We start from the raw sequence: 23,420 nt of genomic DNA on the forward strand, positions 1-23,420 counted from the left end.
AATAGTTTGGAGACATGCAGAGAGACTTTTGATGAGCAACAATGGTGGGTTCTGTCGCCATGCTTGCCCCGGATAATCAGTGTGTCTCTGAGCTCCGCTTCTTACTAGGCTATTGCTGTCTACAATACGTGTTCATTGTAACCTCCATGAGTCTTTCTCCTCGTTTCGTACCCACGCAACTAGCGGAAAGCGTTCCAATCTTTCGAGCCTCACGAATGAATGTCGGCCGCCTCGATAACCTGGTTCATAATGTAACTCGACGGTACCTCGTTCTCCACAAATTGTGACTTTGTCAGCCAGGATTTGAGAATCAGCCCGTTTCGACCTTGCAAAAGCCTAACGGCAGTACGCCCGCCATGCATTTTTATGATCCGCACATGATATAATCCACTGAGACGCGATACATACGCGGGAAGACGCGAATCACGCGATCCACTTTACGCTCTAACCGTGGAATCTCGTTCGATCTTCCATCTCCTGACTCCTTAGTTCTCAAGCCGTTGACGAGAGGCTGCGTAAACGTTCAGGATTTGGCCCTCGGCCGAGACGACATGAGACGAGTACCCGTCTTCTCCTGACGAGACGCGGCAGATCGCGAAACCTTCGCGTTTCGATCTCATTACATTGCCGCTTTTGGGCAAGTGAGCACGGAAATCGATTTATAGACAATGCACTTGTTGCTAGTCTTTTGATCATATTTCAATGAGTCGCGTGCTGCTAAAGACAAGGAATCCTGAATAGTCCCATTGTAGTTCAATTGTATCGGTAGCCAAGTACGAGACTTTCAGTCAGCTGCTCTCAACAAGAGGAGGCTTTTCGCCTAGCTCTCAGCTGTGATACAACAGCGTGGAGAACTGCCTTTCCACCACGGATAAGACGCTCCAGGACATTAATATCCAATCGAGGAAGATTTGCGATCATTTTGTAGACATTGTTTCAGAGTCTAGCTGGCACGAAGGAATCACCTTCAATTCAACAAAATATAGCAGTCAGCTTGTGAAACTATTGACATAATAAACGCTCAGGTTCATCACTCTTACGCACCCAAGTTGTCATACACCGCCGTCTCTGCTCCAAACCACGCACCCATTACATTGGGGTCGCCGAAAGGCATGACCTGAGAAGCAATCATACCAGCAACACCTTTCTCACGATCCGCCCACCAGAACAAGTTGGCAATTCCTGCCCAGAATGCAGTGTTCTTTCCACGTCCTGTGACTCCTGGCTCAATGGTCAACATGGCGCTGAGGCACCATCCCTGTCGTCGTTGTCAGCATGTGGTCAAATCTACAGTAACACGTGAACAACACATACTTGTGCAACATCACCCTGTGGGTATAGGTCTCCCAGCGGGTTCGTGTGCTCTGGCTTTGCATCGGGGATGCCACGACGACCAAAGCCCGGCATCTGAGGAATTTGGTTCTCGAACATGTGCTTCACTGTCTCTGGCTTGAGTATCTGGTGCTTCGTCTTGGGACACGTGCCGTCGTTCAACAAGGCGGCAAGCACCTTGACGTACTCTGTGGGACGAGAGAAGAGGCCAGCACCACCACTGCACAGGATTCTGCTTTGCTCTTCTTTCCCTTCGGCGACTAATGGTCTGCGGTATACATGGTCTCTTTCTACAGCCTTCTGGCTACCTGGCCAGCGTTGGTGCATGGACGCCATATTCGACTTCATCTCCTTGGTGGGGAACATGTTTGTGTTGTGGATCCCAAGAGGCTTGAGGATGTTTTGTTGCATGTAGTCGTTTAGACTCATGCCGGTTTGTCTTTCGAGTGCGATGCCTGCCCAGTCGATGTTGATGCCGTACTCCCATCTGCTACCTGGCTGGTTGACCAGAGGCATCCTGAGAACCTCGGCCGGGTCACCAGTGAAGACGTCGAAGCCGACAGGACGACCGTAGTTCCTAAGCTTGGTGTTGAAGAACTCGTATCCAAAGCCTGCAGTCTGTGGCACTGGTCAGAAACAAAAGTTGACGGACTTTGGCAGGCAGCAAACTCACATGCGACAACAACATCCTCAGCGTAATCTCAGCCTCCTTGTCTACCAGCTTTCCATCATCAGTCAACACCTGCACCTTCTCCAGTTCTGGGCAGAGTTTGTACAGCTGCTTGTGGTCGTCAAGGTCAAGCTTGCCCTGCTCTACCAACTGCATGACAGCAATCGTAGCAATCATCTTGGTGCAACTCGCGATCCAGAAAGTGGTTTCCAGGGTCATTGGCTCCTTAGTGTCTAGTCCACGGTTGCCAGACGCATTGGCTGTTAGGATGTCGCCATCTTTGTTGATCGCTGCAAAGACCAGGCCAGCAACTCCTGTCTCAGGATTCGAGGTCACTCCATCGAGAGTGGCCTGAACTGCTTTGTATGTCGCTTCGGACTTGGAGGTCACTTTGGCAAGCCCACTATCACGTCGATTGGCCATATTCAAAGCATTAAAGAACTACAAAGATCAAGATTGGGGTAGGGAGAGGTTGAGATGATGTAAAGATGTATATCAAGAGTTGATAGGAGCACAAACCTGGGCTTGAAGAGCTCTCTCTATAACAGTTCCCCGCTATCATTTACCCCTCTTCGATCCGGAGCTCTTCTTCCGTGACCGAGGCTTTTGAGTCAGGGTCTAGTATGCTGCCCAGCTGCACGCTCCGTGATTGCAGATCTTGCTAGAGCTCCATGACCCCGCGTCTACCCCGCACATGGTGAACTCTAAATCAAATAAACTCTCCACGCCCGGATCTTAAGCTTCCGGGATCCACGTGCAAGGTGCTTTGAACCGAGCACTCGGTTCGTCTTGATAAAAAGTGATTCTCTGGAAGCATTGTGTATTATAGAGGAGAGATAGGTGTCTGCTCAACTACAAGAAGAGACTGGTATAGGTGGTCTTGTATAGGCGCTAGACTTGAGGTTTCCACACAGGTCTTCCTCTTCGGCTCCAAAACCACAAGTGCTTTGCTCGGAGTGCTTGGCCAAACCTCGTTGGTCAACATCGGATCGTACGAGCTTCAAGAGACGTCTCCCAACGTCAATCAGAGCTCAGGACTTTGTCTTGCAACTCATCTTTGGCCTCAATTCAGCGTGAGATCCTTTCTACAATATACTTGCAGACCATAAGCGGCTGACGTGAGCATTGGCCCCCACCCTCCAACAGCTCAGAAGCGGGCTTACGATAGCACAAGGATCCTAGCTGGGAAAACTCTCTCGCATACACATGAAAAAGCACACGACTTTGACGATGTTCGATATGACCCGAGACACCTCAGCTGGTCTTTCCTCGAGCCTGCTTAAACTTCTTGAACTCTTTCAGTGCCGCCATCACCAGGGGCACAGCCATGGGACCGAGCAGGGGAACATATACCGCGACTTTGTGCTCGTCTGGGAAGTAGACTTGGCCGACCATGGAAGGTTCGAAGAATGCTTGCTCCGCTTGTGCTTCAGCAATTCGTGCATGCTCCAACGCAGCGTCAAAGCGTCCCTCGTGAAGATGAGAGCATGCCGTATCCAGATGATGAATGGTTTTTTGTACCGAGTCAGCCACGTTGTCGGGAATAGCAATGCTGGTCAGCTTGAGTGTAAGCCTGGACAAAGCTCCCAGAGTCGACGAGGCCGACAGAATCAAGGACGCCGCCCTTTCGCGTGTCAAGCTCGAAAGACGAAGAGGAAGCGAGGCCGGTGACTGGGGTAAGCCGATGAGAGACTCCAACTGCTCTGCAAAGATGCGCACGACCGGCTCGAGATCATCTTTAGTAAGAAAAGTGTTGTTGTGGTCTTTGGAAGGGTTCAATATCTGAACTCCGCCCCATTGAGGAATCAGCCAACTGGTTCCGCCGGTCTCCTCAATGACCATAGGAGCTTGCTTAGGAGAAGGAACGTAAGCGACGAAGTTGATAGTTGGGCCTACACCAATGCTCGGACTCAGAGGCCACTCGGCTGCGTTGATGAAGGCACTCAAGTCAGAACGCATCAAGGTCCATTGATCTGATGTCTCGTCGTGTTGAGGGCCATGTAGCGAAGGTGATAGGGATGCATACAGCTGCACCTGAGTATCGACACTAAACTTGCTGACGGATGAAAACGAGGCCAGGAAGGGGCCAAGATACTCGTCGAGCGCTGCCTTGATATTCCAGGCAGATGGTGATGCCGAGCCCGTGAAGAGAGAGAATGTCAAGTGGTAAGTCGATGCATACTTGAAGGCGCGATTAGACCTGCTTCGGTAGCCTTCGACAATGGATGAGGAATCAACATCTCCTGAAGACTCATGATGGTTAGTCTGACCTGTCAGAAGATAATCTAAAGTGATTTGTTCCTCTGCGAACAGCTTCAAAAGTTCAGCCGCAACGAAATCAGCAAGGTCAGAGACGCTGGTGGGTTGAGGCAACGTGCCATGGTAGATGCTTAAAGTTGGGTTGAAGGGCTGAACCTTGGCCACGGGGTGAGAGTGGGAGTCATTAAGCACGAAGTTGACAGTGACAGCCGAGGACGACGAAAGGTCAGTATATGGCGCATCTGCTGACTGATCTGCAGTACCGTGCCCCGAAGCGATTACTCGCAAGCGGTGAACAGGAGACTTGTTTTGTCTATCCAAGCCTTGCTGGATCTGCTGAGCAAGGTCTGTAGTGGTTGCAGTGTCAAGATGGGAAGCAGCAAGAGCAACATGCACAGGAAACTCGAGTTTACATGTCTTTTTTGATGCTCAGTAAATATCTTAATATACAGCGAGAGGGCGAGGCATACCTGACCTGAGGCCCACGCATCCATCGACTCCAAGGGCAGTGCAGCGCGGGGAACAGTGGTCGTGGCGAACCAAATAGGCAGGCCGAGCAGGCCGACAATGGCCCAGAAACTGAAGATGATCCATCTACGTGTCTTTACGCCCTGCGGAGATTCTGGCGGAGGTTGTTTTTTGGCCAAAGCAGCATGGACAACCCCTTCAGCAGGGACGTCTTTGATGGCACTGCCGACCTGCTGAGAGACCATTTTGCTCTGCTTCCTGAGCAACAAACACAGGACAGAACCTCTGCGGAAAGGAGAAGTGCAACACGAAGCTCAAGGAGGGGCGGCTAAGGGGAAGAATCTTGGCAGGACCTCGGACGACGGATAGCAGATTATGATTGGCGCGCCGGTACGCCACATAGCAGGACAGAATGGGGCTGAGGTCGTGCATGTACTGGGTACGTACGGACCCAAGCCGCGCGTGTTCTCGCTTGCTAGCATCTATTCTGGGTCTGCTCTTCATATGTGTCGGCTGGCCTCAGTCCGAGAGAGACTTGTGTTTGTTGCTTTCTCACCATCTTGTAAACCACAAGCAGCGTCCACTGAAGCCGACAACACTCATCTATCCGGCACGATTCGCGTGTCGAAAGTTGCACGTTCCGCGGCCGTTCCGACACCTCAGCCATTTCCCAGCGTCATCGTTATCCAAGTCGCCGTCTCCAAGTCCGTGCGGCGTGTTGGGGTTGGTCTTGAGCACTCTTGCGCAACTTCTTATAGTCGTTGCTTGCCAGCCCTCCCGGCATGCTGCGCATACCACGATTATCCGACATGGTCGTCATGACCAAGCGCGCTCTCAGCCCGACTGACGGCTCCGAGAAGACCAAAGCTGCTATTGTGTGTTTAACTCCGAGTCTTTCTGTTAATGCCGCACCCAACTGACATGGCCATAGGTTGTTGGTAGTGTTGGTGCCGTTCTGCTCTTTGCCATCATCCTTTTCTTTGTGCTCCGAAGTATTCGACTACCCAAGAATATCCGACAGGCCCAGGCCGCAGCCCGCGCTCACGCGAGATCTCAAAGACCCCGACGATCATGGATCCAAACCATCCTCTCGCCTTTCCGTCGCAATGACCGCCCATCCGCTAGTACTGCCACTCGAGAAATGACCCAAGACCCCGAGGCCGCAGTCAATAGGCACACGAGTATCCGTAGTATCGCCACTCTCCCTGCCTACTCTGCCGTGCCTCTTGAAAATGAGGGTGTTCTTGGTCGCGAAGGTGAAAGAGCAGGCATGGACACAGTCGTAGAGTTTCCTGAAACCACCGAGGAGGAAGAAGGCAGAAGAGAAGCCGAGATGGAGTCTCTCTGGCAGATTCGTCAGCAACGCAGACAAGAGGCCGCTGAAAGAGAAGACCGTAGGCGTCGTCGACGCGAAGCACGTGCTCGAGGAGATCTGGAGGCTCTCAGCGCTCTGCGACACGAGACGGCTCTACGTGTTACTCTGGAGCGTGCCAACGGCTCAAGTTCCATGATTGCCGAGCACAACGCCAGGCCTCGAGAGAGAAGGATCAGCGCAGTTTCGTATGGTGACTTGGGCGTTGCTCGCCATGATGGCTCGCGTGTGCGCGCGAACTCTACCGAGTCTGATAGCCGCCCTCTGCTCAATGACGCCTCTCGTGTAGGCAGTACCAACCCTCTTCGACCTTGGCTATCCCGCGCTTCTTTCTCTACCCATCATCGGATGGCTTCTGCCACATCCGTTGTGACTACTGATAGCGCAGACCAAGATGACAGTGACTTTGAGGTCATTTCCCTTCAACACACTTCCTCTCGTCCACGCTCATCGCGAGCTCATTCTCGAGCCCATTCCATCAACCTGAGCCTTCGAAGAACTTCGACAACACAAGTGAACCAGCTTCCTCGAGCCGATGGTGATTTGGGTGAGAGCCGAATCCCTCTCCCTGAGCTACCACGATATGATGCCATGGGTTTTGAAGAAGCCCCTCCCTACGAAGAAATTCATTCAGCACGACCATCCCTTTCGAGGGCAAATAGCCAAACACGAAGAAGTGAGAACAGCAGTCCACTGTCTTCCCTGCCCGAGATTGTCCGTCTCCCAAGCATTCGCATCAATGAGGCATCCCCTACCGAGTCCCCTCGTCAATTCAACTTCCCAGCCAACCCCAGGCCAACAACTGCATCGACGATCGATGAAGAAACGACCATTTAAACGCCACATTACGACCCCTCTTTTTATGCTTACCATGTTTTTCCTTCTGTTCTGATACACGACTTGCATGATTTCTCTCTTTCTGGTTGTTCACATAGAGATTGTCGAAGAATAGCATTCATCGCATTCGCTTAGCGCCGGCGTTAGGTGGAGGAAGTCAGGCATCTCACCAAAAGTTGATACCAAGACACGAACTACCATATTTTTCTTTTTCTTCCAAGCCTCGTCCCATCAATCGTCCCAATGCTGCACTTGACTTCCGATGAACTGCGACCTGCCCTCATCTCAATTGACTTTACCGCGTCTGCAGGTGGGTTGAAGGAACATCAACCCTAACGAGGATACAGCAGGTCTGTGCATGCACGTGGTCGAATCCCACGACGGTACTTGGCCATTCACTCAGCAATCCAATTGCTCACTATAACCTGCCGTGTTGATATGCCTCGAACACTTGCACGATCGCATATAGCTAGGGTTGAGGGCAATCACTTCGCCAAGGCACAGTTCGCCCTACAGATATGGCGAACGAACCCACCCACGTGCTCCCAATATGGGCAGTAAGAAAGGGTTATAAAGCGGTTGATGGCCTCGAGCATGAATCCAGAAGAAACTGCATCTCACATTCTACATTCTACAGCATGGCCTTGACTGCAGCAAGTCTCCTCGCTCTGGGCGTCATCTCAAGGTAGGTTCTTTTCTTCTCGAGTATATTATCTATCGCATTCGAGTCAGTCCGTATGATCTACCATATCGTAGAGAGCCGAATTTCGACCGCCGCTGGGAGGATCCCGCCAGATCAAGCTCGAAGTTGGATCCGAATCCAGTCGATCCCATATAGTGACCATGCCGGTCATATCAGGAAGTCGCTAATATTTGAGCAGCTCCTCGGGTCACGTTATACCCCTCCCTGCCCAAATCAACCATACATGCGACAGTATTCAGCTTGGTTACCAGTGCCAGCCACAAATCAGCCACTATTGGGGTCAATATTCTCCATACTTTTCTGTGCCATCAGAGATTCCTGCAAATATCCCTCTCACATGCTCGGTCACGTTCGCCCAAATCCTTTCGAGACACGGAGCTCGAGATCCCACGGCTTCTAAGACGGCAAAGTACAACGCAACCATTGCCAAAATCAAAAAGAATGTGGCCAATTTCACTGGCAAATATGCATTCCTCAATGACTACGAGTACACTCTTGGGGCTGACCAGTTGACGGACTTTGGACGACAGCAGATGGAGAACTCTGGCATCAAGTACTATCAACGTTATGCGGACCTTGCCCGCAAGGCAGTTCCTTTTGTTCGCTCGTCTGGCGAATCTCGCGTTGTAGAGTCTGCAGAGAAGTGGGTGGATGGATTTACTCAGGCCAAGACTGATGACTTTTGGGCCAACAAGCAGTACCCCTCGGTCAATGTGGTCATTAGTGAGGCTGCTGGCAGTAACAACACACTGAACCATGATCTATGCACTAGCTTCGAAGACGGACCTGACTCGAACATTGCTGATGCTGCTCAGAAGACCTGGGTATCTGTCTTCGTTCCTAGCATTCAGAAGAGGATAAACGCCGATCTTCCTGGAGCAAATCTTACATCAACCGAGATTGTCTACTTAATGGACTTGTGCCCCTTCAACACTGTTGCTTCCACAACCGGTGCAATTTCACCTTTCTGCTCTCTATTCACAGAGACCGAGTGGCAAGACTATGGATACTACGAGTCTTTGAACAAGTTCTACGGTTATGGCTCAGGGAACCCTCTCGGACCAACCCAAGGCGTTGGCTTCACCAACGAGCTCATTGCTCGTCTCACCAGGAAGCCAGTGGTGGACAAGACTTCGACAAACCACACTTTGGATAACAACCCTACAACTTTCCCTCTTGATCGTGCATTGTATGCAGACTTCAGCCACGATAATGACTTGACTGCCATTTTCTTCGCCATGGGACTTTACAACAGCACTTCTGCCCTCTCCAACACAAGTCTTGAAACAGCACAGCAGACCAATGGATACTCAGCAGCGTATACGGTTCCGTTCGCGGCTAGAGCTTACTTCGAGAAGCTGCAATGCCTTGGACACGGTGAGGAGCTCGTCAGAGTTATTGTTAATGATCGAGTGATTCCTCTCGATAGCTGTGGTGCTGATGTATTGGGAAGATGCAAGCTCAGTGATTTTGTTGATAGTTTGTCTTTTGCACGCAGTGGGGGCGATTGGGCGACATGTTCTGCTTAGATAGTACAAGTAGACATTCTTGCAATCGAAAAGGTTGTTCGTGTTGATATTTCTGTCAAATTTCACGTGAGGCCGAGGATTCTGAGTAGTCGTTGGTGAAAAGAGTCTCGGTAGGGCAGGGTGACTAGAGGGGAAGCTGCAGCTCTCGGCGAGGCACGACGACAACCAACACGACCAAACACTTCTGGTTTCGCAATTTACAATGGCTTCCCATTTCTCCTTCACTCCACTCACAAAGCCATCGCTATGAATTATCTCAGCAACTTCATCGGCCGCCCATTCGCTAGTCACGCCCAGGACGAGGACAGCGACACCATGACCGCGCCAGAAGCGTCAACATCGTCGCCACCACGCAGCTCCATGTCTTCATCATCTCAAATCCCAGGCCTCAATCTCCTGTCAGCTGCACAGTATGATGCACAAGTCGCCGCCAGAAGAGCAGCATCGTCGCCCATCACTCCTGCTACCAAACGTCCCAAACTCGACACACCAGCCAGCTCGTCGTCGACAGCCCCGCGCACACTCCTTCCTTCCAAGATCCGTGGTGACTCTGCAGCTAAAGTCAATGATATGTGTCAGAACCGCCATCTGCGAGCCGACTATAATTTCGAGGAAGGTCCCCCATACGCCTTTTCAGCCACTCTCCGTTTGCTGGATGGCGATCAAGCGATAGAGACCTTCGAAGCGCCCGGCACACACGGCAGTAAGAAGGCCGCCAAAGAGAAGGCTGCCGAGATGGCTGTGATTTGGCTAGAGAAACAACCCATCCCAAAGAAAGGTCAGAAAGATGCAGGACTCCTGCCGCTCTCTGCTGCGAAAGTCGACCCCTCTGAAAACTGGGTTGGTGTGTTACACGGTAGGTCCTCTGCTTCTTCGCGTGTCTATTGTTGTGGTGTCTGGCCCTACGACTCAATAGGTGTGCCTCACGTTACCCATGACCAGTTTCCCGAAACGTCCTTGACCGCCTGCATATCACTTTCGTCGCCGAAACCACAGTGCCATGTATACAAGGATGTGCTAGTGAGAGCGCTGCTGGTTTCAACTACCAGTATGCCCTTCACAGGTTGTATATCTGCAACTGGCTCGCGACGATCAACTGTAAGTTTGGTATGCAGGCTGATCAACATGTCTCTGGACCCTTGTCATGCTTAATGTGAGGCACACCTCTATTGTCTTTCTCCACGACCATGTTTGGCTCGAGACCAATCTATACACTGCACAAAATCAATCAGGCAAGGGTCGTGTCTGCAGAGAGCGATGCTGATCAAGGCGCTTGTGTCTGATTGGCTTTACGCACTGTTGTAGTTGACCACGAGCTAAGCATGGTCATGGGACAGGCGTGATGTTTACCGACCTCATTGCTTTGTGTACGATAGTCTTCTTCGATTTTGCTAACCAGACCCTCCCGTACTCCCTTCGTACTATCTGCCATATCTAACAGCAGCACAGAATTCTGTCAAGGACGCCAAATTGATCAACCAGAGTACTCTATCTATGAGCTCGGCCTCCAACGCTTCGGCGCAACATGCACTATCCTCAACCACACATACCACGACCAGAATGCCGCCTTCTCAAGTAAGAAGATTGCAAAGACCGCCGCTGCTCGTGCTGCCGTCTTGGCCTTGCGTGAGGAAGGCGTCTTGACTAAACATGCAGCACATGTCCGTATCCAGGTGGCTCCTGCCATTCCAGCCTTTGGCACGCCATTGCCTCCTGTTGCTGCTGTTGTCACCAGTCCACCTAAAGTACAGCCAAGCCCATCGCCCTCGGCATCTTCGCTCGTGCCTACCTTGTGTGCCGAACTCAACATTACGCCTCCAACTTACAAGCTCGTACAGACCTCGTTGTTGACTCCTGACTACTGGGACGGTGAGGCTCGCTTTGATCATGCCGTTGAGCCTTGCCTTCGCGGCGCCGTGGGAAAGGTTGAGAGGGTGTATGGCAAGAAGAATGCCAAGGACAAGGTTGTGCAGCAAGTTCTGGAGGTTCTAGAGGGCGTCAAGCTACAGAGGATGGCTGGCTGAGGCTTTGGTCCTCATGATGAAGCATCTTCTTTCGATATCGATTACGTAGTGTGTTAAAGACGAAATTCAGATTCTATTCATCACCACTTTTGAATGCCTCCCAGTTCACAACAACGAGCGAGAGGAGAAAAAAAAAATGTGCGCATCTGCCGACAAACCTAAAACAAGAAGTCATATCCACCACCACCAGAACAAGCCAAAAAACCAAGCTCTCTTTTCAGAGCTTGGGAAAAACCCCCACCTGCCTGCAAAGTATTCTACCTTTGTCAAGAGTCGAAGAACATGACGTTTCCGTCACATCCAAGGATCGAATCGAGGACTTTCGGGGAGTTTTATTGGGCAGTGGGATTACAAAGTGAGGTCTTAGCGATTGTGCCAACTCTACCACTGACTGCTGAGAGCATGGCAACTTAGCTGACATACGAGGGGTTGGATTTTGGAGTGGTGAGTGCAAGGGAAGTGAGAAGGGAAGGGATCTGGATGGAGGGTTTGTGGTACATGAGTTATGCAAACCATGATGACTGTTAAGGTCACACTCTTTTGCTTATCAACCAAAATTAAGAGCAGGTCACATACATGCCCGTCTTCTCCTCAGAAAGTCATTCAATATGAGAGGTTCTTGTTGAATTTTACAGAAAGCAATAGACTCATGAGTCTTGATAGAGGCCACAGAAGGCAAATGGATTTAGCTTGATCGTCAGATCATGGCACCAAGAAGTTTCCTTGGTAGCAAGTATCAATGAAGCAAAAGAAAAGGAACGATGCATGGACGATCGACCATGACAAGTGCTTCCAGATGCACATCATGTCCGCTTCAACGAAGGATGTTGCGACCAGACCAGTACAGGATCAGAAGCTGCCAAAAAGTAAATAAAGGGAAGTCACGACCACGAGATGTCGAATCACTTGCACTTTCCTGGTCTAAGAGTGTCATGGACGTATGCTTTCTGACTCCTACTTCTATGGAAACCCAATCGTCCTGCTGAGACTGAAACCATCCTTCTCTTCAACGTAGAACGAGTGTTTGGTTTATGGAGCTGGAAATCAGATCTTCTCCAGTGTACCACGCACCAGGAACGTGGCAAGTCTGTTCAGTCTCACCGCTCGGTTCTTCTGTTCTTTCCCGGGTCTCCTCGTCTGTGTCATCCGCCTCTTCTGCTCCATCCCCCGTACAGCCATCAAAAGCGTCAGCTCTCAACTCTCTTCCGCCGAGTAAATGACCCATGTGAGTATGACCGAAGCCCTGACCATTCCTACGGAGCACGAAAAGTTCCTTCAAGAATGGCAGAGGGGACTTCGAGAAATAACAGGGACCGAGACAACCAATTCTCTTGCGATCCTGGGGTGCAACAAAGCCATCGCTTTGTACTGACACACCTTCAGCATAATGATGTTGAGTTATGAGACCCAAGCCACTGCAAAGAGCTTCGTATTCGGCTTTGCTGTCTAGGTATAGAGACCCTGCGAAGAGATTGAGGGCACGTACACCAGCGATTGGGAACGAAAGATCACTGGATCTGGCGTTGGGTGTGTAGAAGTTCAAGTCGCTGAATGAAACCATGGCCCTGACCATGCGAGGAGCATAAGTGTGCAGGCGTATCTTCATCGACCTCTTGATCTGGGGAAGTAGCTCATTGGCCTCAAAAGGGCTGATGATCAGGAGATAAGTGTGCTCAGTGCTTCTCAAGATCCAGTTGACTGGCCGCATGTACTGATCACGAGATGACGATTGCGGCAGTTCCACAGTGTGCCAGAAGTCCTGACTGACAAACACATTGAAGACTCCAGGATCGATCTGTTGCTGTTCGAGCGTATGGGCTGCGCTGGTGTCTTCCATAGCCTTGAATGCACGTTTGACCCCGCACATTGCAAGGTCTGAGAAGTTTCCAGTGTCGATATATCGACGAACACCCTCACTGATGGCATGCTGACGAGGAGGCGCTGGAGGAGGAAGCTCGACTTTAACTTGTCTCTCGATCTCATGGGAGAGTTCACGCTCCTGCTCATTGTCGACGTCACAGTCTTCAATGGCAGCTTTGTTCATGGAGTCATACTCGCCGACGAGATGTTGCATCATTGGGTCGCTTGATTTGCGGTCCAACAGACGCTGTAGTGCACCGATATGTTCTTCCTGCACTCCGTACAGGCGCTCCAAGCTCCGAGATTCATCTTCTTGAATCTCATTCCAGAACTGTCGGGATCTCACCTCATCTGCAGCAAGAGATGTTGATGATAGGTTAGCAGGCAGGTACTCGGAGATAATCTTTTGTTGGCGAGAGTACTCAAGACCCTGCATCGCTCGCAAGGGTTTTGCAGCCTCGAGAGATTGGCAGGTCTGATTCATAGACCAAGCCAAGACGTCGTACGATGATAGATTGGTTTCGTCGTCGCAGCCTTTCAAGTCAAGAATGCTTCTATGAACTTCGGTTGGTGCGATGAAACACAAGCTGTGTCCTTTGCCTAGCTGACGAAGACGCATACATGCTGATGGAAAATTAGTCAAATGCTTGCCGACCATTCAAGAAATATTAAACATACCTTGAGTCAGACGATCCTTGACAAGACGGGGTCCTAATGTGACGGCGGCATGAGCTCCAATAGGAATCGCCAGATCGATTCCACGGGTATGGACTTCATCCATGTAAATCAGACAACCTCCAAGTTTGCCAGAGAAGGGGGATATTCGCAAAGAAGTGACAACACCGCGGTGATCTAAGACCATCGGCTCGTCCCGTTCGTCAAAGTAGACAGCGGCTTTCGCATCAGTTCTACACCGGAGCCACTGCTGCACAAGCTCAAGATTTGTAGCCTCCAGAACTTGAGCGCCAACATCGATGAGTACATCTATGACTGGTTTCTGCTGGGAGATGAGCTTCAGTAGCTCTGTAACAGAAAGCTTTCCACCTTGGTCGCTGCCTCCGTGTATGTACTTCTGATTTTCGGGGCGTAGAAGAAGATTCAGCACCATGGCATTAGTATGCTGCAGCTCATCGAGGTCTTGCTGCTCAATTGAGTAAGGTAGAATAACACGACTGTCGTTGGTCCCGCTGAAACCTGTGGTGACCAGATCCAAGGATGCAGAGGATGAGGGGATGTCCCAACCAGAAGCGGACAGCCTCTTCGAAAACTCTTTGCCCTCTTTTGGGAAAACGACTTGGTTTAGGAAGAAATCAATACACTCGAGGGTGTACTGCAGTTTAGGAAAGAGTGATTTTTGGCAAAGAAGGCGGTCGTCCAAATTTATGGAGTCCAATGAGGAGAAATTGGCAGGAAGATTGCTTGCCAATGCCCAACCAGTGTAAATGTCCTGAGCATTGGTATCCTTAAGCAAGATTCTGAAACAATCTTCAACCTGTGCCATGCTCAAACCAGTGTAATAGTAGCTCAGGCAGGTCAAAACGACACCGACGTCCGCGTGACCAAATTCAGAGTTCTGAGTCGGCACGCCTTTTGCTTGATATGGAACAGCCATCAGGCAGCGAGCCGGATCAAGCCCGTACTCAACGAGCCATCTTTTGCGCAGCAAAACAAAAGATAAAATGTCACGAGCGAACAAACCGCGAAGAATAAGAATCGTGTTCCAGTGTGATGAACCGATACAATTCTTGTGGAGAGTGGCAAGATCTTGTTTAGAAACCTCGCGGTAATGGATGAAGTTTCGAATGGCAATCTTGTCCTCGACTGAGAAGTAGTGTAAAGCCACACCAGCGATTTGACCTTCGAGAGCATCATCGACAAGCAAATCTAGAAGGCGATAGAATACAGCAGGATCCAGAAAATTGATGTCAGGGATGGACTTTTTGCCCATGGTCGCGTTGATCTCTGAAGGAAATTGCTTCGAGAGGCTCAACGCGTGATGCTTCACTTGGCGAAGCACACCTTGCGCGACAAGCCAGCGATCATCCTTTCCGTCCAGCATATGTTGACTGCCGACCGGATAGATAAGCTGAGATCGGATGCCAAGAATCTCATCACTTTCATCGATGATGTCGCGGCAGATGTTCTTTAAAGAGTTTTGGAGATCCAAGATAGCTGCAGCCAGATCCTTGTCAGAGACGATCTTTTCTCTGGTCATTAGCTTCATTGAGAGAATCTCTTCAGGCAAAGCGACCATTACTCCTCGATTGCTGCAGAAGTCGGTTGCAATTTCGGACATGCCGCAGATGGTTTCACCGTCGATTCTGGTCTTGCGAGAGAATGGGATGTGACAGATGCGATGTCCTAGTAAATTGCCCAGACGCTGCAGAAGGACTTGTTCTGTCTGTCGCAAAAGCGATTTGAGGACTACTACACGCACCAAGTGGTGTCCATCGGCCAGTGCGGTAGCCAGCATTGGTATGATGACTGACGACTTACCTTCACCCATGTTCAGTTGCATGACAGAGTTAGCACCAGAGCTTGGAGACATCATTTCCTTAGCAACCTTGGCTTGCAATGGGCGAATAGTGATGTTGTTCTCAATCTCCAGGAGGAGCCAGCTAGGATGTTCGTGTAGGGACCATCCTTCTCTACCAGGCGTTTCAAGTTCTTTACAAAGGGTACGATAATCCTGGAGCTTGGCCGACCTCAGCATGCGTTCGGCTCGCTGCAAGGAAGCAATCTTCTCAGCGAAATTCAACAATGTAGCCTTCCATGCAGGAGCTAGTTTCGAGATCTTCGCGCTTGAAAGATAGCTGAGCAGAGCCGATTCGGAGGTACGGGGCCATAAGTCTGCATTAGCCAGTATAGTCTCTGCGGAGCCTGACGGGCCCAGATCATGGTGGATGGCTTGCAATTGTGCCTTGACCGAATCAAGAAGATCAGAACAAAAGTCGTTGAATGCTTCGACTTTCAATGGTGGCTGTTGATGAATAGATGAATGTTCGAGTTGATGAAAGGCATGCAAGCTCGACCGCAAGATAGAGGCGTACTTCTCATGAGTGCCTCCCTTGGAAGCCAGGCTGTCCACAAGTCTGTTCAAGGAGGTGATGTCTGATTGTTCTTTGCCTCCAGACTTGGCTGACCAAGTCAGGGGAACAGGAGGCTGTACAACAATCCTCGATTGAGTAATTGTTTCGTCACACGAGAGTAAAAAGTCCAAGTCCAGCGTCAATAGATAATCGTGAGATTGAACGTGGTTTACTAGCGGCACCCCTGACCAAGAACAGTCCTTCTGTGGGCAGTAAATAGTTTTGAGCTTGTTGCTGACAGATGCAATATGGGTCAAGAAGCGACTATTCTTGTACCATTTGGACCACAAAATTTGACATTCTTGAAGGACACGCAGCATGGGAATACCGGGAAAGTTTCCCTCGGGCAGTTTTACACTTTCAGAAGGCCACTGCTTAAAAATGAACTCAGTGACTTGATCGACTTGGTAATTGACTGCGTCTCTTTCTCTGGCCCATGTACATTTCTGCTGCTGTGAGGCGTACTTAGGCTTACTTGGGTACTCTGCGCGGTTTTTGATCATCTTGTTGATCTGCTCAAAGTTTGCTGAAGCGCCAGCAGATAGATCGTAGGATTCATGGTGCGCCGGGGGATCTTCGCAGAGAAACGATGGAGACATAGCAAACGCGAGGAGTGTTCGAAGGCCAAGTATCTCTTCATCTTTTACTCCAAAAGTCATGGCGGAAAACGTAAAGAGCAGTGGGTATGCCATAGAGTTTCTATCGGCCTTTCGACACATCTCGTAAAGTGATCCCCAGTGGTCCGCAAGCCGGATAGTTGTCAGATTGTGCATGAGTGCTTTCTTGGGATTGAAAGAGCTCTGGTAGCCAGATACCCTCTCCCAACTCTCGAGAATGTATGCGAGGTCGTCGTAAACAAAGGTGTAGGAAGGCCATTCTTGAACTAGCGTTGCAATCTCATGCACTTTTCGAGCCCGTAGGTCCCTATTGAAGGCGTCTCGAGCACTGTAGACAACATCATCGTGCTCACGCGGGGTCAAACTTGATATAAGACCAGCTTTTGTGGTGACAGAGTTTCTCTTTCGAGCTCGCTCAAGCAGATGTGTGTCGCCACGATCTATCTTTATGCTTGTGTCGTTTCGTTGACCGCATGCCAGCTCGTACTTCCGGTGATGCTGTACGATTGCTTGGGAGGCCAACACAAAATCATCGTGTTGAGATAACATGGGAAGATCAGGATCCCAAGTTACTGTTTGCATGACTCTGCGTCCTCGAGGATAGAACTGACGCGAAGGTGTCAGGCATGAAATCTTTTCCAAAAGTTCTATCTCATCTGGCTGCAGCCCAGATGAGGTAAACATGAATGCACTTCCCAATATGTTGAGAGCTTCTTCGGTCCCAGTACTTCCAGTGAAAGAGTCAGGAAGACAGTATGACGTGATAGCATGAAGATAAGCCTGGTATAGATGGCCAAGCAGATCCTGAGCACCTCTGAGTTTGCGAAGATGTCTATCCACTGTGTAGACAAAGTGGCGTCGCTTGAGCTTTGTGCTATCGTTAATGGATACAGACACATGATTCTCAGTCCGCTCAACACTGATTGGTCCAAATGGTACCAGAACTAGACGTTCCTGCGGACAGCCCGGCGGGACAATACTGCGGAGCACCAGCTTGTTCTGGAGACCTATAAAGGTACCAATTGCCTGGTCTTCATCCACTACAGCATTGAACTCAAGGGATTTGGTTTCACCCTTCTCAGATATGATGAAATGAAGATCGTAACGCGGTAACTCAACTTTCAGCTGTGCGCGATGCGAGTCATCGAAGATGATGTGACAATGTAGAGGATCGTCAAGTGTGCAAAAGATGGACGTGACGGTTTTGCCCACCTTACTGTGAATATCAATGAGGCGTTTGGAACCTTGTTGGAGCATAGCTTGTGCGGTAACGAAATTCAAGCTCGAAAAGCACATTCTCCAATTGTTTTGACTCGCTTGCCAAGGCTGATCGAGGGGTCGGAATTCAACCTCACCAGTGCTCTCGTTCATCCAGTGGTGGAAAGACTTGACAAAATGATCTGGGAGAGCGTCATTGAACGTCTCCCGAGGCAGAGCGTAGTACGTCTGATCATGGACCCGACTCTTGATGACAACCTCGTGGTTTCTCACTCCAAGATGGACTTCATTGCCTTCAATGTGCTGCGACACCCGGTAGTCCATGTCAGGGTCATCCGATGCAAAGACTCGAAGGACGGAATTACCAAACAGTTGTAAAACCAAGGGATCGCTCTTGATATTGTCAGGGACCTTCCCCATCGGCTTGCCATCCACGAGCAAACTACCGCTGAGGAGGTTGTAGTCGATCTGTTGAGCCTGACCAAATCCTACAGGAATTGTCTTGTTTTGCACCCATGAAAGAGCACTGTTCGACAATACATACCATGTAGGCTCCAAGCATACGCCATTCCAAATCTTTTGTACGGCTGAGGTGATACCGGCACCATGCTGACGAAGGATACCATGAATACGAGGTTCAAGTTTGTGAGCAATCTTCAGATGGCCAACGAGGCTTTGCCGAAGCAAGAGACAGAGAGCCGTATTGTCTGAAGGTGTATTGTCGCAAACGATTGACTGCGCTTCGATGGCAAGTGCAAGATCCTCAGCAGAGTTCAACAGCTGCTCAATATACTGATCCTCGACATCAAATGTGCTATAGCACAGCAACGCGGCAAGAAGAATACGCTTAACGCCATCGTTTTGGATCTCCTCATTGCCAGGGGTTTGATAAATGTGCAACTCAATCTGCTGACACCAGTCCAGCGCGACTCTTCTTGCTCTGCGCAGAAGCTGAAGACAACCCAATTCGGTATCAGTGTCAGAAGTCAAGGACGTCAGACGAAGAGTAAGTTGAATCACAGCCATCATGCTGTACTGTCTGTCCCAGTTGTTCTCGATGGCAATCAGCCTTCGATGTAGCATACTGAGGAGCTTTGAACAAAACAAGGGGCTGGCAAATTCAGCATGAGCATTTCGTAGGATATCGTTGGACGGACTGCCTGCCTCCCAAGCTGCTTGAAGAATAGCAGTCGTTACGGCAGGATGTGTGAAATCCAGATTTGTACATCCTAGCTCACGCAGGATGTTAATCCACTGGATTCGCTCGCCAGCCCTGAGATTGCCGAAAGAAAGAAACTCGTTTTTCTCGAGGCGGACATCACATTCGTGCTGTCGTGATATGACTTCGTTGCTAGTATGCTGGCTAGTGCGTATGGCCCAATCGAGATCCTCGTATGGCCCAGAGGGTAGGGTGAGAGTGCAGTGAGTCTTGAAGTCTGGCTTGACACCAGGCCAGACCACCCAGGTACTCGCCGACACATCCCATAATTTGTATTTGAGAGAGTTCTCAACGAACAGCTCCTTCATTGTAGTAGGGAGGGCTTTGTCTCTGTAGTGAGATCTGATAGCGGTGGGTTTCGTCGAGGATCCCAGAGTAATGCGTGTAGTCTTGCAGGCAGCATATCTCCTCAGTTGATCATAGGTAAGTACCGTGGTCTGTGCTGGCCCACCAGTGGTCACTTTTCGTTGACCAATGTCGTTGAGAATGAACCAAGTGGCGTCTCTCCAAGCAGCAAATTGAGCGGGTGTCTGTAGCTCAAAGACGGCAGCTTTGAGCTGAACAAGATTTGTTGGAAGTGACTTTTCGACGTACTTGATAGTCATGTCTTTTGCCTCAGACTCTTTCTGACATTTGACGCAACCACTTTCGTCATGACTCTCATCATCATCATCTTCTTCTTCATCGTTATAGTCATAAGTGTGCTCAAGTTGATCAGCTTCTGCCATGAGTTGCTCATACCTGTGCGTTGCTATGGCTAATTCTTGAACTTTCGCTGCCCTTGCGTCATCATCAGATTGTTTAATCCTTGCATGGAGATCCTGAAGAGACGGTGAGATATCATAGAAGCGAACAGTGAAACTGCTCGACGTTGGATACTCGAAGGCACTATGCTCAAGATGAACTGCTTGTGACCAGCGTCTGTCGATGTATGATTCAATGGCCGAAAGACGTTCCATCTGAGATGTTGTGGGAAGCAGCAGGGGTTGGAGGATATCGGTAGGTACCTCGGGAGGATACTCCGCCATCAAAGGGGTCTGCAGACAGCTGATTTTATCGAGCGCGACCCAGAGCTCCATGATCACGAGCAAGGTGTGCGACATCTCGCGAGGGATACCATGATATGCAGTGGCAGCCTGATTCCAGTACTCTGTGATTGTCTTCAGGAGCTTTTCGCAAGGCTCAGCGATGTTCTTCTGCAAGGCAAGTTTAGTCCAGGCAGAAAGATGGTGCTCTACCCAGGTCTCAAGGTCTACAAGATGTGTAACCGGAAACTTAGCGGAGGCCGACGACCCGAGAGATGGAAGCACCTTGTAATCCTGCGAGTGACGTGTCTGTGATTCTGGGGTGAATTTGGGCACTTTGCCTGCACCATTCGAAGAGGATAACACACGAGCCAACTTTTCCCTAATATTAGGTAGAGTTAGGGAAGTGGCATCCTCCCACCCCTGCACAGCAACTTCTCCAAGACTCTCAATCCTTGCGATATGCTGGGTCCAGGTCTCATCCAGAGTCGCTCGGACGATGCTGGAAATCGACAGAACATGGTCGCCAGGCGACTTGCCGTACTGTTGTTCGAACTTCAAAGCACGTCGAGCAAGCTTGACATGAACAACAGACAGCATTTGTAAGTCAATCGGCATCTCGCGAGAACGTTTCAAAAGGCAGGCTACGACGTCAATCATGAAGAGCTTGTACTGCTCTCGAGCTTCTTCTGGTGACAAAGTGAGCAGAAGCGTCCGCAAGATCGCGACCTTGCAGAATATCCAAAAGGGTTGTCTTCGCCAGCAGTACTTAGTGTCTTTCCAGAGAACGTCATCGCGAGTGCTCTTTTGGCTGGTGATCGAGGGGTGGTTTTGCCCGACCACGCTGAGAATCGTCATGAGGTAATCGTTCACGAATCCAGGATGCATCGTTTCTCTTGTTTCGTGCAGAGCATTGTTCGATCGAATGGTCTTGGGTTGATAAGACTTTGGTGGTCCTTCAGACCCAAGTCGGCGAAGTGCGATGTGTAGTTCGGCCTGGAAAGATGTGTCGAAGAACTTCTTGGACGGACAAGCAACCGCACGACTAGGAAAATGTCTTGTCAAACGACCTTGTGTGCTCATGATACTCTCGTTGGTCGCGGACACTTCGAAAGCTTCGATGACAATGGTCTCTGGGCTCTTACGTAAGAACAGGAGAGCCGAATTATGCGAGGGGAGATTCAAAGCTATACAGTCTACAATACGTTAATCAATGTCTCAGATAGCTTGGTGCAATACTCACCACCGGGGCCCGAGGCTTCCATATGGGTGATGAGAAAACCGTCGCTTAAAGTCTTTGCTCTCTCAGTCTTGGCCAGCGTTGAGAGCATCTTGGTGACTGAAGTCCAAGCAGCGCAGTTGCGATGCTCGAATGTCTTTCCGGCAGTTTGCAGGAGGAGTAAGATGTTTTTGTCGATAGTGGAAGGGTCGGGCTCTTCTGCCTGTGGCAACTGAGGTGGTAGGGCAATGTGGTTGATGAGATTCTGAACGTCCTGCACGCCGAGCGCGCTGCCGTTCGGCCTCATGTTAGGCTATGCTCTGATATGGCTATGCTGCGGCAGTGACGAGGAGACAGAACCAGAGATGTTGGCGCAAAACGTGCGTTGAGAGTGCAGGGTGAAAGAAAGAAAAATTCACGCGTAGACTGAATGTTGGTCGATGCGAGAGTATGAGTGTGCTTTTGTGAAGGATCCAACTGAGCGACAATCGGGTCTTTCTCTGTTTACCGGAGCGATGTTTGTATCAATGCCGACAGGGAGAAGCGCCAGTGGTCTCTGGAGCTCAGGGTGGCACAAGCCAGGCGTTTGACGTTGACCAAGGCAGAGAACAGAAGTTGACAGAGCTAGAAGAATGCACTTGAGATGGATGAGAGTGAAAGCGCGGCGGACTACGAAAAGTGCAGAGCGGAAATTCTTTCTGAAAACAAGTGAAACTGACGGTGTGATAGGCACAAACGAAACAAGACTTGCATGTGTGAACCCGACTTTAGACCCGGATCTCCTTACCAGTGAAGCGGGTGACTAGCTGTGTCCGAGATACGAGACGATGATTGATCACTTCTGTTTGATGAGTATACTGAATGGCAGAGAATGACAGGTTCAGAAAGCAGACTATGAAGAAGAGACAAACGAGTCCAGGTGGACCCATCCCCATCACTGTGGAGAACAGTGAAGAGGCCATCGTCACTCTCATCCATCTTTGCACAGCGATTAGAATGGTCAAGGTCCCAAACAACAATACTTGTTGCGAATGTTGTTGGCAGAGAGAAGAGGTTGGTTTGGAGCTGCCAACTTCGGCGCTGGCTCGACGGCAGATGCCGATGCGTACGGCGGTCGATAGCTCAATGTGTGACAAAATTATTTAGCGTGCATAACTTCCGTACGGATGTAATAACTAGCTAGAATGATATTTTCTTTATTTATCTAATTGTTTATATATATGTATGATGTATATTATATCTATAGCTAAGCTAAAAGAAAGAAAAACTTATTTATTAAAGAGCTAGAGAAAGTTTTAGATTATAGTAATAGATCTTCTTTCTTACTTAATAAATATTAAATATGGTTTATAGCTTAAGCTATATAATTATTGTCTAGTACTTTAGATAAGTATTAATAGGAATAAATAGGTCTAATAAGTAGAACCTATTTTAAAATATAAGAGCTTAACTATACCTTAAATACCTAAGGCCTTACTCTTTAGAGAGGTAGACTTAGCTATATAATATTATCTTTATATACTATAAGTAATCTAGAGTATAGAATCCTAATCCTTCTATATTTTTTCTTACTACCCTCTAAAAGAATAGTAATTAGTAGAACTTTATAAGAATTTTTCTTTTATATTATAGTATATTTATTAATAGTATATTCCTTATTTTATATAACCCTTCCTTCTTATTCTTAGAATATCTATTACTTAAAATATTTTTACTATATAAATACCTTACTTTTCTTAAGCTATACCTTTTTTTCTTTCTTTATACTTAAGTACTTACCTATATAAATTATATTTAAATAGTTCTTTTATTTTTCCTTTCTTCTTATTTTTCCCTTTTGCTCTTAACTTTTATAACTTATATAAACTACCTTACTAAGTTATTACTTAATTTTACTTAGATAGTAAATAACAATTTTAAAAGTTACTCTATTTTATATACTTATATAATCTTTATTACTTCTAATAAGAAGGTACTCT

The 23,420-nt window shown here is 49.1% G+C and overlaps 6 protein-coding genes across 6 annotated transcripts; 3 read left to right on the plus strand and 3 right to left on the minus strand.

Annotated features, from left to right (window-relative positions):
• Nucleotides 1-1,036: 1,036 nt before the first annotated feature.
• M437DRAFT_77584 (beta-lactamase/transpeptidase-like protein) lies at nucleotides 1,037-2,425 on the minus strand (the record flags this gene model as incomplete). The annotated part of the gene is made up of 3 exons (XM_041026836.1): nucleotides 1,037-1,258; nucleotides 1,315-1,950; nucleotides 2,006-2,425. 3 exons carry the CDS (start codon nucleotides 2,423-2,425, stop codon nucleotides 1,037-1,039), a joined length of 1,278 nt encoding a protein of 425 aa, XP_040877172.1.
• An 864-nt stretch (nucleotides 2,426-3,289) lies between these two features.
• On the minus strand, nucleotides 3,290-4,920 carry M437DRAFT_11764 (uncharacterized protein; the record flags this gene model as incomplete). Its single annotated transcript, XM_041018628.1, has 2 exons — nucleotides 3,290-4,678; nucleotides 4,732-4,920. Coding segments are annotated over 2 exons (1,578 nt in total), but the record flags the coding sequence as incomplete, so codon positions are not given.
• A 591-nt stretch (nucleotides 4,921-5,511) lies between these two features.
• On the plus strand, nucleotides 5,512-6,938 carry M437DRAFT_77586 (uncharacterized protein; the record flags this gene model as incomplete). The annotated part of the gene is made up of 2 exons (XM_041026837.1): nucleotides 5,512-5,604; nucleotides 5,661-6,938. The coding sequence occupies 2 exons, from the start codon at nucleotides 5,512-5,514 to the stop codon at nucleotides 6,936-6,938; spliced, it is 1,371 nt and encodes a 456-aa protein (XP_040877174.1).
• A 638-nt stretch (nucleotides 6,939-7,576) lies between these two features.
• On the plus strand, nucleotides 7,577-9,170 carry M437DRAFT_55330 (acid phosphatase; the record flags this gene model as incomplete). Its single annotated transcript, XM_041022850.1, has 2 exons — nucleotides 7,577-7,623; nucleotides 7,820-9,170. The coding sequence occupies 2 exons, from the start codon at nucleotides 7,577-7,579 to the stop codon at nucleotides 9,168-9,170; spliced, it is 1,398 nt and encodes a 465-aa protein (XP_040877175.1).
• A 246-nt stretch (nucleotides 9,171-9,416) lies between these two features.
• Nucleotides 9,417-11,194, plus strand: M437DRAFT_55047 (uncharacterized protein; the record flags this gene model as incomplete). The annotated part of the gene is made up of 2 exons (XM_041022796.1): nucleotides 9,417-10,026; nucleotides 10,620-11,194. The coding sequence occupies 2 exons, from the start codon at nucleotides 9,417-9,419 to the stop codon at nucleotides 11,192-11,194; spliced, it is 1,185 nt and encodes a 394-aa protein (XP_040877176.1).
• Nucleotides 11,195-12,200: 1,006 nt separating this feature from the next.
• On the minus strand, nucleotides 12,201-21,748 carry M437DRAFT_68432 (uncharacterized protein; the record flags this gene model as incomplete). The annotated part of the gene is made up of 3 exons (XM_041025110.1): nucleotides 12,201-13,678; nucleotides 13,733-21,418; nucleotides 21,466-21,748. 3 exons carry the CDS (start codon nucleotides 21,746-21,748, stop codon nucleotides 12,201-12,203), a joined length of 9,447 nt encoding a protein of 3,148 aa, XP_040877177.1.
• Nucleotides 21,749-23,420: the final 1,672 nt, after the last annotated feature.

The sequence above is a fragment of the Aureobasidium melanogenum genome, assembly GCF_000721775.1.
Source record: "Aureobasidium melanogenum CBS 110374 unplaced genomic scaffold scaffold_21, whole genome shotgun sequence".
Classification (NCBI taxonomy): domain Eukaryota; kingdom Fungi; phylum Ascomycota; class Dothideomycetes; order Dothideales; family Saccotheciaceae; genus Aureobasidium; species Aureobasidium melanogenum.